General features: G+C 41.7%; 1 protein-coding gene across 1 annotated transcript; it reads left to right on the top strand.

The window, feature by feature from the left end:
• The first annotated feature begins 8,066 nt into the window (after positions 1-8,066).
• Positions 8,067-16,976, top strand: LOC144935799 (stathmin-2-like). Its single transcript, XM_078862556.1, has 6 exons — positions 8,067-8,148; positions 11,693-11,816; positions 13,030-13,125; positions 14,114-14,283; positions 15,095-15,286; positions 15,906-16,976. Exons 2-6 carry the CDS (start codon positions 11,792-11,794, stop codon positions 15,963-15,965), a joined length of 543 nt encoding a protein of 180 aa, XP_078718682.1. The 5' UTR covers positions 8,067-8,148; positions 11,693-11,791; the 3' UTR covers positions 15,966-16,976.
• The last annotated feature ends 1,108 nt before the right edge of the window (positions 16,977-18,084 follow it).

The following is an 18,084-nucleotide window of genomic DNA, read 5'->3' as shown; positions in this document are numbered from 1 at the left end:
GTTCTCTAATCAATGCGTTTGTTCTCTAATCAATGCGTTTGTTCTCTAATCGATGTGTTTGTTCTCTAATCAATGTGTTTGTTCTCTAATCAATGTGTTGTTTCTCTAATCAATGTGTTTGTTCTCTAATCGATGTGTTTGTTCTCTAATCAATGTGTTTGTTCTCTAATCAATGCGTTTGTTCTCTAATCAATGCGTTTGTTCTCTAATCAATGCGTTTGTTCTCTAATCAATGCGTTTGTTCTCTAATCAATGCGTTTGTTCTCTAATCAATGTGTTTGTTCTCTAATCAATGTGTTTGTTCTCTAATCAATGTGTTTGTTCTCTAATCAATATGTTTGTTCTCTAATCAATGTGTTTGTTCTCTAATCAATGCGTTTGTTCTCTAATCAATGTGTTTGTTCTCTAATCAATGCGTTTGTTCTCTAATCAATGCGTTTGTTCTCTAATCAATGCGTTTGTTCTCTAATCAATGCGTTTGTTCTCTAATCAATGCGTTTGTTCTCTAATCAATGCGTTTGTTCTCTAATCAATGCGTTTGTTCTCTAGTCAATGCGTTTGTTCTCTAATCAATGTGTTTGTTCTCTAATCAATGTGTTTGTTCTCTAATCAATGCGTTTGTTCTCTAATCAATGCGTTTGTTCTCTAATCAATGTGTTTGTTCTCTAATCAATGTGTTTGTTCTCTAATCAATGTGTTTGTTCTCTAATCAATGTGTTTGTTCTCTAATCAATGTGTTTGTTCTCTAATCAATGTGTTCTGTCTCTCAGTGATAATTACAAAGCACGCGTCTCTTTGTGCTTCTGTGCGCACTGCTCAGTTTCTGTTCCGTCTTTACTTTCGAGTGTCCTTGTCATGGATGGCTGTACGCACTTGTCGTAAACCCCTTTTCAGGTACATTGTCACGATTCCGTTCTTTCTCGCTCCTGGCCCCCCTTACATTGGAGCAAGCTCCCCTACACGTCAAACCATCAGCCTCACTGTCCATTGTCCAAATTTAGACTTTAAACTTTCGTGACTGCAGGAATTCATATTCTTGGTTCTTTCGGTAAAGTCACGTAGATAGAAAACTGAAATCAAAATTGAAAGCAAAAAATCCACGACGTTTCGATCGCAACACGAGCGTTCTTCTTCAGGTGGAAAGAAAATAGTTTAACACGTGGTCGGCTTTCACGTCCAATATCCACAAGAGAGGTTTGTTGGGGGGTTTAGATCGCGTAAATATAAAGGCGTTGGTAAACCCGGCACCGCCCGACACAGACAATTCGTAAAGGGTTGTCACGTAAATAGAACATGCGTTACTAGTTTACTCTTAAACACACCAGTGTTCTGCACTCGTAACGAAGTGGCACGCTTTGTTTATGTGACAAACCCTTTACTCATTGGCTGTGTCGGGTGGTGGCGGGTTAAACGACACATTTATATTTACGCGATCCCACCCCCCAAAAAAACCTCTTATGTACAATTTTCGTCCTTACCCTAAAACACTCACTTATTATCCCTTGCTTATCCAAAACTCCTCTTCTCCCCCCTCTCCCTTTCACATCATTAACACCATCCCTCGTTCCAACTTCTCTCCCCATTTATCACGCCCACTCATCATTAACCACTGATTGTCACTCTCGTCATCGTTCATGGCACGCGTCATCATCATATCCATCACGCGCTGCAATCCTTCTCATCGACTCATCTCATCGCATCGCACTATTTTCTGCTGTACAAAGTGTTCATTCTTTGTTCTGCGTATTCGTCAATGTGCTATAAATCTAAAATTGGAAAGGTTGGATTTTTCAAAAGCATTGCGACGAGCTCGTTCTCATTATTTAACCATTTTGATCTAAATATGCCTCAGCCCTACTACTTTCAAGTGCTTCACATCTTATCGAATTCCTCCAGTCTAAATAAAAAAATCAGATTCCCATATTATGCAGTTCAGCATACAGCAATTGTGAGTAATGTCAACTCCAATATTGTAACTGTGTTCAAGGACTAGCCAACTTAGATTTTCACGTATCATTAAAAAAAGCTCCGAAATAGTGGGCCAATATTTTTTAATGGTTTTGCGCCTGAATGTAACGCTTATTAAACTTTCTATCAGGAGGTAATCAAGGGTGCTGAATAAAAATATAAAACATTAGATTTTTGAAATCGAAAAAAATTGTAGTTGTTCATTCTTGACCCTGCCCACTCCCCCCCCCGCCAAATAATAATTAGGGGTAAAACAACCTTGACCCTTCTAGATTTGAAGCTTTCGTGACTGCAAGGATTCATAACTTGACCCGTTTGTTTTTGAAATGGGTCTGTGGAAGTTTGTATTTGGAGGCTTTCAAGGATGTTTCATCGAATTTTTTTTTTTGAGATCCATATTCGTGTCGATTTTTTAAGAGCGTGACACTAAAGCCGCTATGAAGTGGGCAGAAGCCAACGGTTATTGTACTAATAGTTCTGCTCGGCTTGGCCAGTAAGTGCGGGCATGTTGTAATGTGCAATTAGCCCACGATAGTATTTCCTCGACGCCCGCTGATAAGAAACTTTTCTCGTGATGAGTTTGGAATGCATATTTGTGTATCGATTGCTAGCTGCATCATTAACGGAGAGAGATCGCTCTCATGGATTTCTGGATACTGTAATTATGTAATAGCCATGTTAACATCTTGGTTCTTTCGGTAAAGTCACGTAGAAGGGAAGTAATAAAATAAAAAAAATAAAACATTATAAAATATTTTTATTATTAAAAATAAAACATAATAAAATATTTGTATTATTTTATTACTTCCCTTCTACGTGACTTTACCGAAAGAAGCAAGAAGATGAATCCCTGCAGTCACGAAAGCTTTAAATCGAAATTTAGCCATGTTAACAGTTCGGGGACTGCGATTCGAGTATATTGTCTCGTTTAGAATTATTTCTCAATGTTTCCCTTCTCACGTGTATTTTGTAATCCCCAATAGCCTAAAATGTAAAATGAGTATTTGCATATGATTTGCACAAATTGCAAGTAATTGATTCCCGTAAGCACAGTTTTGCGCAGGTTGTGGGTTTTATTTTAAATAAATTAATCGGTGCATTGTTTGGTGCAAACAATTTAATAGGGTTGCCATGATTTTGTTTGATTTTGAGCCCAGGACATTAACCATGCGAACAGTCATGTGGCTTTCAAAAAGTGAATATGACAATTACAAACTCAAACTATAGATGTAATATTAATACTTAATCATGTATATTCATCATAATAAGTCAAGGTCAATGAAGGCTTTGGCAAGCCACATGTATATTATTGGCACATGAGAGAGCAAACTTTAATTTAAGCCACTATGAAGTTGACCTGCGGTAATTATTTAAGTAGATGTTCACGTTCATTTCAAAGTAGGCGTCGTCCTAAAATGAAATTTGTGTTTACTTTAAAGAAATTAATTTTAAAAAATCATCTGAGAGGCCATTAAGGTCAACATTTTGGTCAATATTTTCCGTAGGCAATTCTAGAGACTGCAAAAAAATGTGACAATTAATACATCATTACCATCGATGGTTAGACTAACTGCATACAGTATAGATATTCAGGGAGATCATGCTGTCACCAGCCTCATGTATTATTCAGGAACTCGATCCATTCTTGTGAAGTGCGCAGAGACAGCCATATATACACACACAGCACTCTCGACCAGCCAGGCAATATTTCACCCGTGTTTAACCTGTTCAGCTCCAACGTTCCGACAGAATGCACGCATGGCTCATGGTTGTTATACGCTTGTTCAACCAGCTGAGACCTCAAGAGGGCAGAACAGGTCTCATTTGAGAGTGACCTCGGTCACAAAAAATTGCAAACCACAAAATAAAAGAATATAATGTACAGCGATGAAGCAGATTGAGATGAGAGCAAACACGCGTGCGAAATCAGTACAGTACTCATGAAGCACGGGCACATAGTCTTTCATTTCCAAGGGATATTGGATCTCGTGCACGAACCTGCGTCGTGCGTTTTTATTTATATATACTTACTCTTTCGTTCTTTCGGTAAAGTCACGTAGGTATAAAATACAAAAAATAACGACGTTTCGGGCGCAACACAAGCGTCCGTCATCAGGTGAGAAAGCTTGGTCTGCTGTTAAGGCAGACTATTTTACAAAAGGTTTGAAATGGGTGTAGCTCAATGGTCATAAAGAAGTGGGCGGGGCTAGTAATGTTAATGTGAGAAATTAGCATGCAAATGTAGAATCGGAGAGTGGCCTCCACGAGGCAAGAGAGAGTGCAATCCAAAGGACAAGTGAGCATGAGAGTGCAATTATATACTGTTGGATGAGGGTCTCCCCCACGCCTTATAGGCTGTGTGTGATATAGCATTTGACTATACTTCACCACGCTGGTCAGTGCTGGTCGAAGGTGCTGGATATTGCCTCTGACGCTGTATTGAGCCTTTTACTTTGCACACGGTCGCCCGTCTGAGTAATATCAAGACTAAAACCTGCTTAGCTCGTCAGATTTTGATGAGATCGGGCAAATTTCTGCTCTGTTTTTTTTCTTCCAAAAATGCAAAATAACAATTTGTATCCATGTCACGAGCTGGTGCGTAAGACAAACATGGGCTCTCTTCCCTCAACCAAGGCAACTGATTTGTGTCTTCCATGTGCAGATGACCAAATCACCTGGGATGGTACCTGATCTCGTCAGATCTTGGAAGTTAAGCAGGTTGGAGCCTGTATTCATCTAGGATGGGCAACACCCATGCATAACAGGTGTTACAGGATGCAGGGCCACGTGGTGAGCAGCAGAGGGCAGTGCAGTGCAAAAGGCACAGTTGTATTGTACTTCAATGCTCCAACGGCTGAGTTTTTGAATTCACTAATTTTCAGTGATCAGCTTGGTAAAGTATATTCATAATCACCCTCATGACTTGTACGGTGTGGAGAGGACCTCATCCAGCAGTGGACTGTTAAAGGGCTGTACATATACATCCCTGTACATGCTCGATGTATTGCTAAATAATTATCCATCACATTCACATCTACAATATAACCCTGTCCTGCTTATATTCACACTTTTATTATTAGCTTTTTTGTAGAGACGGTATCTGGGAAGGACTCATATAGAACCTTAACTCCCCTCTGGCTTGCAGAATTCTACACATAATTCCCTGCACTAATTATAAATACATCCTATTCACACTCTATAAATACTCTTTGGTTCTTTCGGTAGATTCACGTTGGTGAAAAAATAAAAAATTAAAATAGAAATAATCTAATTAAATCACGACGTTTCGGAAGCAACACAAGCTTCCGTCATCAGGTGGGACAACCACAGTAAGAAACAAAAAAATACTGTAGTGGGCAAATTTGATTATTTCAATTTTTATTTTTATTCTTATTTTTTTATTTTTTCACCTCCGTGACTTTATCGAAAGAACCAAAGAGTATGGACCCTTGCAGTCACGACAACTTCAAATATACTCTGCAGATAGTCATGTGTCTTCCTATTTGAATAACGTGTTCAGATGTAGTTGCATTTAAAAAAAGTATCCGTCCAAATCATATTGGACTGTAAAAGATAAAGGTGCAGCCCTGAAAATGACCGTTCACTCCACTGCTGGAGGAATGGTCATCAGTAGAGTGAGCTGGTGGGTATTTTGCCTACTCTTCCACGCTGGCCGGATTTCCTGGAAGATTTGGGAGTACTTACACTTTACATCAACACACGCACCCTTATACTGCTGCGTGGACAAGAGGATGGGATGATTTAAGAAATGTCCACCAATGTATCAACTGCCGTGCTGGGCTATGAATCTGCACCCCATTGATTGCAAGTCGAGTGAGCGAACCAACAAGAGACCACAGCCAACGTCCCTTGCACGTGTCGACAAGTGCGTCGTGGCGGGCATTGATGGGCACCAGAAGGAGTTAAGCTTTCGCAGTGAGTTCAAGAGCCAGGCAGCCGGTACAGGGTCAAATGATAAAGAAAGCAGTGCCATGTCAATAGAGCAGGGTCAGCCAGCCGCACAGGAAAGGACACACATTTGTGTGCTCTGCAGTGGACGCTACAGGAATACATTTTGCCATCACTCAAAGGCAGGGGGTGTTCGAGAACCTTGCCAGACTGTTTAACTGCCTTTGCCCGGAGATCGGATTTATGGCCTCTGGTTTGCAAGTTGTGGGCACAACTCGGCACAACAGTCGAATATTACTGCAGTATTACAGTACCATTGGTGTACGTCGTCCCTACTTTATACGGTGTCGATGTACGTTTAGGCATTTGCTCAAGGGGCGGCGATGCACAGGACACCGTCTCTTGGCGTTGTGCCCTTAATACAGGGCAGCAGCAGAAGCCATTCGTTTCATTTGTCATTGCCAAAGCTGCCTGGATGTTGATATGGGATAGGCACAGGTCCTTGTTTTATGTTGACTGCGTGCACGTCTGTAAAGTACAGCTGAGCACTTTGTTAATGCTCCCACATGCCACCAGATGATGGAAATTACTGTTTTCGCTCATTTTAAATTGAATTAACTACCGAGTGAATCGCAATGCAAACATACATATTCATGTGGTGCAATGTCCTTAGAATTGAATACATTAGTGTCTCGTGTGTGCGTGTGACGGCATTAGGTATGGATCATGCGACTTGCACCTGCAATTGTGATGCCTCTGTGCCTGGCAGAGTGTGAGGGATGGGCTGCCGCTGCTATGTGGTTGTGTCTGTGAGTCTCATTATGAACGCAAATGTCCACAGGATTGACTACATTAGTGTCTCCTTCTCTATCTCGTCACATGGATCGCGTGAGTCGCCCTTGTCACGGTGATGGTGTCCGTAATGGATGGTGTGCTGCTGCGTATGATGGAATCTGCGAAGCTAATTAAGAAGAAGTATCGATACAATTGGCAATGATATATCTTGCCTGTGTGGTGGCATTATCTATGGATTGGATGACTTCACCCTGTAAAGGTGATGGCGCCTGTAGCAATGTAATGGATGGTGCGTTGCTGCGTGTGGCAGTCTGTCCTTTTGCATTTGTGAGACGCTGCTGCTGCTGCTGTTGTGGCATATGAAGGTCGTATCCTAAGAGGGTCACGGCTGGATGACACGACGGAGATGATGCTGCAAGAGGACATGGGAAGAGCGGACGATGGAATCGGTAAATGAATGGGCTGGTGAACATTTGGATTGAACTCTCCAGGTTGAGACGAACGTTCTCGAAAACGCGTCCAGTGGGACTTTGAGCGATCCATTGAGCTGGCGAGCAACGTGGATCGCTAACGTCGCAGGAGATGGCGACGGACTGGGGAGGCCCTCATCCAGCAGTGGATATATCGCGCCTGCTGATGATTGTAGCGGCCTCTAGCGGCTGTAAGGGCCACATTGGTCAGCATCATCAGCCATGGTCCACAGAACCACTGCGTGCCACGAATAAAACAAAAACATTTATTATTTTAAACCATATTGGATGCGTGTATTGTTGAGTTTATGAATCAATATTAATCCGGTTATCGGTTTACCTCAAGTAACCCCCTCTCACATTCTCCCTCCTCCACATTCCCCCCTCCACCCCCACCTCCACCCCCACCTTCACCCCCTCCACCCCCACCTTCACCCCCTCCACCCCCACCTTCACCCCCTCCACCCCCACCTCCACCCCCACCTTCACCCCCTCCACCCCCACCTCCATCCCCGCTTTTCTCCCTCCACCCCCTCCTTCACCCCCTCCACCCCCACCATCTCCCCCTCCACCCCCTCCACCCCCACCTTCACCCCCTCCACCCCCACCTCCATCCCCGCTTTTCTCCCTCCACCCCCTCCTTCACCCCCTCCACCCCCACCATCTCCCCCTCCACCCCCTCCACCCCCTCCTTCACCCCCTCCACCCCCACCTTCACCCCCTCCACGCCCACCTTCCCCCCCTCCACCTTCACCCCTTCCACCTCCACCCCCTCCACCCCCACCATCCCCCCCTCCACCCCGGCCTTCCCCCCACCTCCACCCCCTCCACCCCCACCATCACTCCCTACACCCCCACCTCCCCCCTCCCCTCACCCCCCCCACGTTAACCCCTCCCCTCCTGCCCCCTGAACACCCAACCAATGAGAAGGCGCGTTGGACGTCGCGTGACCAAAAAGGACATTTGCTGTGGCGTCGTTGCTATAAACTCCCGCGTTGCGAAATTGGTAAATATTTTGCTTGTAAAGTATATACATACACACCCTTACCAGAATCGTCGCAATTATGAAATCACCCGCGTTTTTCAGGTGTTTTATTTTAAATCTTCGCGGCCGCACACTGTGTTGGGAGAGGGGTGGGGGGGTGTTGAGTCGTCGTGCGGTCTGGACCAGAGAGGGCTTTCAGGCCACGGCCTCGGAATTTTAAATGATCCAGCCACCCTTATTATCTATCCCTCGTTATCGCTGTCGCCAAGCACTATAGCGTTGCTAACGCGCTCCGTAAGCGGAATGAGCCCGGTGTAAGAACGTTTAAATATACTACAAAATTAATATTTGTTGGTAAAAAAATCAACTTTTCGAGGTTGGCGTTTGAGAAGACCCCCATTTTCTAGGCTTCATGTGTTTTTGAGCCATTTTTGTTAATCTACAATTTTGAATTACACGTCTACTCCAGTTTTTTTACCGCAACTATACAAGGCTTTTCCCACCGTGAAGCGAACAAATCCCATCGTGTGCTCGGCGAACAAATCCAGTGCTCCATCCAGCAGTGGAATCGCCGTGGTCGATGACAAATGGTTCGCTGTACAAGAGGTTCATTAACGTGGCCATAGAATACAATGAAGACGTCCTTTTTAGTGAAATAAAATGTCATCTTACCAAATATTCTAAACGTTTAGAAAAAAAATATTTAAAAATACTAAAAAAAACGCTTTAATGAAATGTACTGTCCGAGCTGCCCCTCCCCTGCCCCCATCGCCCCTGGGCGTGGCTCCCCGAGGCTTGCCGTGACGTCAGGGGCCACGTGGTGATTTACAGGCAACGTTGAGTTGAGCGTGGACAATTAGAGCCGTTTAATAGATTGTTTTAAAATATATTTGTTTTTAATGATAGAATATAGTATTGTCATCAGCATAGCATACCTATACCAAGTTTGCAGTCGATACGACATTGGGAAGACGGTTGAAATTGAGTTACAAGATTTGAGGATACGACGACAAATAAAAGCGTGTAAAATGTAAAAAATATATATTTTAATTTTTAATGATAAAATATAGTCTTGTCATCAGTATGACATAAGTATACCAAGTTTGCAGTCGATAGCACATTGGGAAGTGTGTAAAAATTGAGTTACAATATTTTTCTCTTTTTCATCTTCTTGTTTTTTTCGGTAAAGTCACATAGAAGGGAAGTAATAAAATAATAAAAATAAAACATAATAAAATAATTCTCACGACGTTTCGGCCACAACGCAAGCAGCCATCCTCAGGTCAAAACCAGGTCTGTCGAGGCGACAGCGTCTGAATATTTTTTTAAGGATACGACAACAGACGGAGTGAGTTAAATAATAAAAGCGTGTAATCACAATCGGCCAGGGTTATCGATGATGATTTGTTATTGAATAAACACTTTACATGCTGGTTTTTAAAATTATACAAAATTAAGTACATTTTAAACAATACATATGTTTGGTTTCATATACTGTACAGTACTGTCCCTGTGACTACATCGCCCGGAATTACCCAGCTCGTAGAAGCCACGCAGGTTGAACGTGGATCGTGATTTGTTGAAAAACAGGAGCTACAGGCTGCTGCGAGGCTGCGTTGTGGGAAGCCCCAGAGGACATTGATGAACAATCTTGTTACTGTGTTATGCTGTGCTGAACTTCTACCCACACTGACCGGCGTGGTGAAGTATGCCGTTTTACACCTGATGAGGGGGGCTTGTGTTGCCTCCGAAACGTCGTGATTTATCTTCTTGGTTCTTATTTTATTATTTCCCTTCTACGTGACTTTACCGAAAGAACCAAGAAGATGAATCCCTGCAGTCACGAAAGCTTTAAATTGTGATTTCATTTAGTTCTTTTCATTTATTTTATTGTTTCACCTACGTGACTTTACCGAAAGAACCAAAGAGTATGAATCCTTGCAGTCACGAAAGCTTCAAATCCAGAATATGGTCACATAAACCCATGCGGCGTGGGTAGGCCCTCATGCCGCAGCAGTGAATCCACAAAAGGGCTTCGCGTATATTACATTACTAATTATAATGTATCAGTCTACAGCGGTGTGTTTTTAAATAAAAGACTATTCGTAATTCGTGTTTATCAGGCGACGCTTGCTGGCCATTCTGCCAATGTGAAAAGTGATTCAAGCCTCGCAACAATAGATTACACTTGGCTTATTATGCTTGGATAAATAAGATTCAGTTTAACACGTCGGCTGTGGCGACCAATATAAAGGTCATTGGGTTTGATCGCGTAAGTATAAATGCGTCGAAACCCTCCACCACCCGACACAGCCAATTAGTAAGGGATTTGTCATGTAAACAAAACGTCAAATAGTTACTACTTAAGCCCACCGGTGTGTTGGAGAGTAAATCCACAACATTTACAATTCGAGAAAATGTCCCCTAACCAATATTTTAGTTTGCATTTTAAGAGCGGAGTGCTTGTTGTGGCATTCAAAATTTCTGGCATTTATGTAAACTGCAGACTACATAAAAATACCACCTGTGCATTTTGGTGATATGATGTCCACAGATGTTCATCTGGACAATATGTGAAAAATAGCTTTATAGCTCATCCGATTCCTCCAGTATGAAATATTCGGATGTCCACCCAATACTTATGGTTGTGTACGCAGGTCTACTGTGATCCATTCATGTTTGTACTTTAAAACGCCTGTGGTGTTTGAAGGTTATTGTATTATTAGTACTGCAGTTGAATTTCACGTGTTGCACGCCATGTCCACCTTCTTAGTGTTCTCCATACTGCAGTTTTTTAGGGGATTATATTCACGTATTCATTGTGTACATCTCTTTTAATGTTATCGTTGCACCTGTATGTACATCCTTACTAACAGACATATACTGTAATGATATCTAATACATTAATATGTATTTCCCCCCAGCTATTTTTAGACTAAGAATATTGCATATTTTAAATCGGTGTTAAAAGCAGCAGTATTTGCCAGATTAATTGTTTATTGAGATTCTAAAGCACAAATACCTAATCTGTTTATATATAAGAATATTTTATTGCAACTTCGATAGTTTGCAGAATAATATGTATTATTGTTCAAGGTGTTGCATTACAATGCAGATTTTGGTGTACTCACACTTGCATTAATACATCTGCAAGATGCATGGGTGTGGCATTAACATTTGCATTCGTAATAGTATCTGCACAGTTGTTTTCCCGAACATGGGGTGAAACAAACTCTTAAAAGTATAGAATAAGGTGGCACGAAATCGAATCAGTTTTACGAATACACAAAGGGCAATATCTGATCAACTGCCTCTGCAGAAAAAAGGAAAAAAAGCTCAAGACAGCAAATGCTACGTGTAGGACCATACCATTATATTCAGGGGGAGTCGCACAACATCAATACAATACACTTATTTTATAAATGAAAGCCGGCACAAATTGTAACACGTGTATACAAATTGTAAGCTAAATAGCTTATAATGAATAGTGGTGGAAGATGTTGATTTGGTATTTTTGTAATGACCTTGTGATGGTTTGCTTCTGATGGTTTCTCCCCCACTGCAGTGTATCAGCCCAGTGGTGCTGAGTCAGTGTCTGAATAAAGACAGGCATTCCTTACTGCAGTGTTGAGAACTCTCAGCCTTCATCCCACCGTTATCCGCCATGGCTACCATTTCCAAGACCGCAGGTAAGATTCAACAGAGATAGGAGCGGCTCCTTAGCATTGTGTTGTCTCCAACCAAGCTGCTATTCTACATCATATCACGAGATTACATCGGGCTTTTGTTGAAAACCTTTACATTTTTAGATGGTTTTAAAAATGATGGTACCTTAATTGTTAACAAAATACAGTCGGGATAATATTAAGCGCGTGAGGAAAAAAAACGAATAGCGTACCGGGGATATGGGGTGTTTTGTCGGAATGAAATGCCTGATGCGTGCGCTGCAGTCAGCACCATGGACAGCAGCTTCCTCTCATTGGGGCTGCTGCCACACCCTGAGCAGAGAGCGATGCCAAGCGCAGTCGCATGTGTGAAAGCGATTGCAATTCATACCGAATTGTGTAACCCTTGAAACTAGAAAACCCCCCGTTATGCTTTTAGATGCATAAATTGTATAATTGTGAGTGTTAAACTACGTTGCAAGAGATGTAATCGTCGGTACGGTGTAATTGCTATGTATCGGTTCTTTTAATGGTGCAGGAGCTCGGCTTCGTAAAACGGTTTTGGTACCTTATTGAAAATGTTTCGCGATTAAAATGTATTTGCTCGGGTGAATCGGGGGTATAAACAACGCATTGTCTGATTATGCTGTTTAATTGCCACCGCAATGGCACGAGAGCGGCCACATGCGTTACACACGCGACATTTCCCATATATACTGTATAGATTAATGGTTAATACTCTTCCATGCTGCTGCCTTAAATGGTAACTGATCGACAATTTTACCTACGCAATGCTTTTTTATGTGTATAGATACAGTCGATGTATATTTGTAGTGATTGTTTACCAAATGTGTCTAAAATATCCAAAGAGATTTATAGAATATTATTTTTCTGAGGAAATATATAATTGACTTTGAATGTAATAGATTTAAAAAAATGACCGATTTCGCGAGGCTGTGGTATTATTAGCCTCGATAGTGTGTGCAGTATCATTTCTAAGGTGTTAAAATGCAGTTCATGGTAACGATTGTCATGATTGAATTCGTAAAAGCTGTCGTGATTTCATTGTCACATGCTGGGCGTGGTCTCCCATTGCAGGTCTCTTACAAATCTGGGCCCCCCCCCTACAACCTTCCCTTATCTATTCCTACTGCACATCTACAGAGTCGATAGTGTATATTGTGTACTTGCTTGTGATATCCTTAACACCTCCGTCTCTTGCTTCCTCTTCGTCTAGCTTACAAGGACAAAATGAAGGAACTTTCCATGCTTTCGGTTCTGTGTTCTTGTTTTTACTCTGAACCTCGCCCGGGGTCTGTATATAAATATGGTGGTCAGTAACAATTCCAAACTTCATACATTCTTGTGTGCATGCTGTTTGCATGTTTCTGCGAGTAATGTGTTGTCCTTTTCATATTTTATAAACACATCTCCAAGAGATTGCTCTGAGTATATGTTTGGAGATATCATTGCATGTGGCCTTTGGCGCATACAGCGAGTTTTAGTTGATTTGCTGTTCTAAAAATGGCTTAATATGTTAAACAGCTGTAATCATTTTTTGGCTGAAGATTTGGTATTTCATAATACAGTACTGCACCACCCTAGATGAAATACATTAGTCCCATTGTAGGGTAAATTGATTTGGAAGGATGCTGCTTGACATGTTTTATTGGTGAGGTCCCTGTAATGCCATAACTGACCCCTATCTGCTTCTGTGAACCAAAATTATTTCCACGAAATCTATAGGACCGGAGACATTTTTGTTTTCTGGCGATTTACACGAGACCTGTACAGTCAACATGAGCCTGCATGAGTCTGCACGTACTGTAATTGAAATGTGCACAATTGCATTTACTCCCAAATACCAACAGCAGAGATTGGTTTTAAATGCGTACAGCGATAAAGCTGCTTAACATTCAGCTGAGGCTGTTTATTGCTGACATGGATATGCTGCATATCACAACATCAATGCTAGATCTACAAACATAGGATAAATATGAGCAGATGTAATTATTGCCATAACCACCCCAAAACATATTTAGTCGAATTGCAGTCATGGATTGAATTACAAGTGCAGCTAATGTAAGTTTCATGCATACTCTTCGTATTGTAATGCATGGATTAACTTATTGTTCATTTGACAATCGACTGTGAGTCCTTTTTGATTTTGAAATCGTGTTTCTGTTCCGTTTCTGAATGTTGAATATGCTTATTTTCGTGGCTGTATAAAAGAAAATCATCGTTTTTACATGTACATTCACTATATTCCAGCAAATTGGATGTGCGTATTCATGCTAACATTTAACTTCAACTGCCTGCAGACATGGAGGTGAAGGAGCTGAGCAAGAGAGCTTCGGGCCATGCTTTTGAAGTCATCCTGAAACCTCCGTCCGCTAGCAATGCGGAAATCCCACTGTCTCCGCCAAGAAAGAAGGATCTTTCTCTGGAGGAGATCCTCAAGAAGTTGGAGGCTGCTGAAGAGAGAAGGAAGGTAAGGCCTCACGAACAAATTAGATATGACGGGAACGAAGGACATGTTTTTAACCTTTGGAGGGGTTGGAAACATTCCCAAGTTGCCCTTTAACCCGGTGGCACATGAGACTAGCAGAGAACATTCACATAAACAGTAAATATTCTTGGTTTTTCGGTAACGTCACGTAGAAGGGAAATAATAAAAATAAAACCATAAAATTCTCACGACGTTTCTACGTGACGTTACCGAAAGAACCAAGAATATGAATCCCTGCAGTCACGAAAGCTTTACATCCAAAAATAAACAGTGAATGCAGTGTGGTTCCTAGGGTTTCAACCGAACCGTAGACGATGCATACTTTGGTGGAATATCATGATTACAAGACCGTTGGATGTTACAGTAAATACCCGATATGGAAGTGAACTATAATTTTGTAAACCCATGACAGCTCAGATTTGTTTTTTGATCTCTTAATTTGATTAATCTCACATCCATCAGATATTTTGAGTTTTGGTTGTCCAAGCTCTCGCTGAGCTTTGTTTTTGTAAGATTTTTTGACGTTCAAGAAAAAATATGATCATAGAAGGATTAATACTTGGTTGATATGCAGTAATGGTATATATTGACAGGGCAGTCTTGATATGAACAAAAAAATCTATGCTACAATGGCCGTGGATCCGAGCAATATCTTAAAATGCATTTGACTAGTAGTACAGCAACAATATAACCCCCCGTCACAGAACTCTAGACCCATTAAAGCACTGGGCACGCTCGGAATGCCGACGACACCGGAGATCGATCAATGGGCACAAACAATTTGTGTGCGCAGTCGCAGGAGGCCCAGGTGCTGAAGCAGCTGGCCGAGAAGCGCGAGCACGAGCGGGAGGTGCAGCAGAAGGTGATGGAGGAGAACAACAACTTCAGCAAGATGGCCGAGGAGAAGCTGTCCCAGAAGATGGAGGTGACCAAGGAGAAACGGGAAGCCCAAATAGCCGCACTCATGCAGCGGCTGAAGGAGAAGGTGAATGCACCACCACAGCCCTGGGCTGCCCGGCCACGTCCATCACCATCGCAGTGCTCCATTGCAACCCAATATAGATCTCTGTTCTTCCAGTTGCTGTGACCGGTAGCCCCTCAATGTCGTTTATAGCATTTGCCAAAAATGTCAGCTGGCTTTGGGGTAATTTTTATTTGCAAAAATGGGCTTTGACTTATTTATGTTGGTGCAAGCTTGTAATGATAGATTCAGAGCAGAGATTTGTTAAAATCGCACCCGTCACAGAGCTGGGACTGTCCAGGCAACAAGACTCAGGTGGGGTGCAGTTTTTATTAATAATAGAATGATATACATTCCTTCGTCAGTCCACTGCTGTGTAAAGGCCTATCCTTGCTGTGTTAGACATTGAGGTTGTTCGACCATACTTCACCACCCTGGTCAATGCAGGTTAGTGAAGGGGGGGGGGGGGGTGCACTCAGTACCAGTTTGAATATCACTCACCACTGATGGTCGCTGTGGAGTGGAAACAAACCCAAGCTAGCCCGGTTCATAGTGCAGTGTTTTAACCATCACTTTTTCAATGTAGCCAACTGAAATGACACATCTTTGCCTGAAAATGTGTTTCTGGTTGTGTGATGTGCAGGAGAAGCATGCTGCGGAGGTTCGCAAAAACAAGGAGCTGAAGGATGAGCTGGAGGGATAAAGAGCAAGTCCATCTGTATTCTGTGCTGAATGGATCTGGATACAGTGACACACACGCTTCTTTAATGTGAACAGCATTTTATCATTGGGCTTTTGGGTGGTTTCCATGAAAGGTTTGTGAATTTTGAGTTACATGTTAAAATTGCCAAACATCTGCATATATTGTTGCCTCACTGAATAGGGTTTGACAATAAACTTGAAAAAAATAGTAATGTTATTGCCTGCTATTTGAGCCTGTTGTTAATGTACAAGTAAAAGTTATGTATTTCCTCACTTGTGTTGGTATTTGTTATTTGTACTATTTTGTTTGGTTTTATGTAGTTGTTTATTTTGCTACAATCTCCAGATAATAACCACATTCCTGATCAGAAGCTTACCTGTCTGCCAAAATAACAGGGTGGTGCAATACAGCTCAAAATAGTTCTATAGCTTACATTGTAATAATTTGGTGGTAGTGTAGCTGGTTGGCAAGGCCACAATTAGCATTGAATGGGTAATGCACATTACAACACTTGTAACGTTCTAAGCGCCGTAAGGTTAACGGAGAATTAACTACAAAACAACACTTTTTTGGTGAACCAAGTAATATTGTTTTGAGCTGTAGGTAACCTTAACTGGTGTCACCTGAAGTTACTTGCATGTTGCAGAAAGGATACATACTTTTGAGAGCAGTATTTTTTGCGCTGCACAGTTGGTTCCAAAGCTATGTGAAACTAAATGTGAAATCGAGCATTGTACACAAATTTGTGTACAGGTTCCAATTGTTACTATATTGGCTTAATTGTTAAGGCACTTACATGTAATTTAACTGGTTGTGCAGTATAAAATATGTTTTGCTACAAGTAATAATAGCTTAACCTAGAAGTGCACAGTTGTGGCTTTCTGAATGTTAGAATGGCATATGTAAATGTCCTTGTATGTTGCCTTCTATGCAGTACATTTAAGTACTAGTTGTTGCCATAAAGGCCACATTCGCCATCATTCATTTGTTTAAATAAAGTTTTGAACTTGATTTCTCTTGTCTGAGTTTTCTTTTCACTTGTACAATTGATTTGTTTTTTTCGTTGTAAGATTTTATGACCTAAACTGCACCTACCGCTCAATGTAATAGTCAAGTGTTTGCAAATTATTGGCAATCTAACAGGTTATGTTATATTTGTATATACACCATGCACTGTGATAATGGTTTTTCAGTAATTATTTCCTAGATGTAATAATAGCATTACATTCTTGTTATCAGACAGAAGGCGTGAGCACTAATTCGCAAAATGTCGCTCTGCGTTGAGCTGGGGAGAATATTGGCATAGATTGCATTGCTCATTGCTCCCACTGGTGACCAACGTGTATTGCAAACATTTTAATGAACAACAGAGGTGCAATAAAGCACTTCCGTTGCGAGAGCGGTTCAACACTGCCGCAAATTTCTGTCAGGTTTGACTCTCTCCCGAAGGCAATGCGTGGCAATAAAGTGGTGATCACGTAATGGCATTCCCCCCCACCCGCGTTATGAATTGAGAACATTGCTGTTCGTTAGCTGTCAGCTCTGTGCTGCACTGCAGTGCTTGCTGTTTTTGCCTCGACTGACCTTTTTTTTTCGACAGCAGTGATTGTGCAAAGCTCGCGATCAAGGATGTATCCATCTGTTGCAATGGAGGTCACCATATGCCACATACGCTAAAGCAAAAATGTCACCTGCACATTGTATTTGTCTCACCTCGTAGCTGTTTGTAGGATGATTTATTGAAGGCCTGGAAAATGCTATTAAGCATAAAAAAAAAGTTTGTTATTTTTAACAAAAATATTTTATTAGACTTTTGCTGCACACAAGAACAAAGGCCTGCGGCATAACGTTAGGTGGGGGGGGGGGGGTGATCACGTTTCTTAATTACATAAAAATACTCATTCAAATATTACATTAATTTGCAGGGCAGCGCCCTGTGTACACTGGTATTCAATTCTGATGCAATTATTTTGTCAGTGTGTATTTTTCAGGGTCTGTCAACAGATAGGTCTTGGGACCTTGCAACCTGTGTTCAGACATTTTCAATACTGTCACTTGCTGCTGACCTGCTCCTACTGGGCCATCTGTAAAAAGAGATGTTTTGCTAATCGGATTACTC

Source organism: Lampetra fluviatilis, chromosome 14 (genome assembly GCF_964198595.1).
Source record: "Lampetra fluviatilis chromosome 14, kcLamFluv1.1, whole genome shotgun sequence".
Classification (NCBI taxonomy): Eukaryota; Metazoa; Chordata; class Hyperoartia; order Petromyzontiformes; family Petromyzontidae; genus Lampetra; species Lampetra fluviatilis.
The sequence above is the reverse complement of the archived record's forward strand: the minus strand, read 5'-3'. Positions and strand labels throughout refer to the sequence as shown.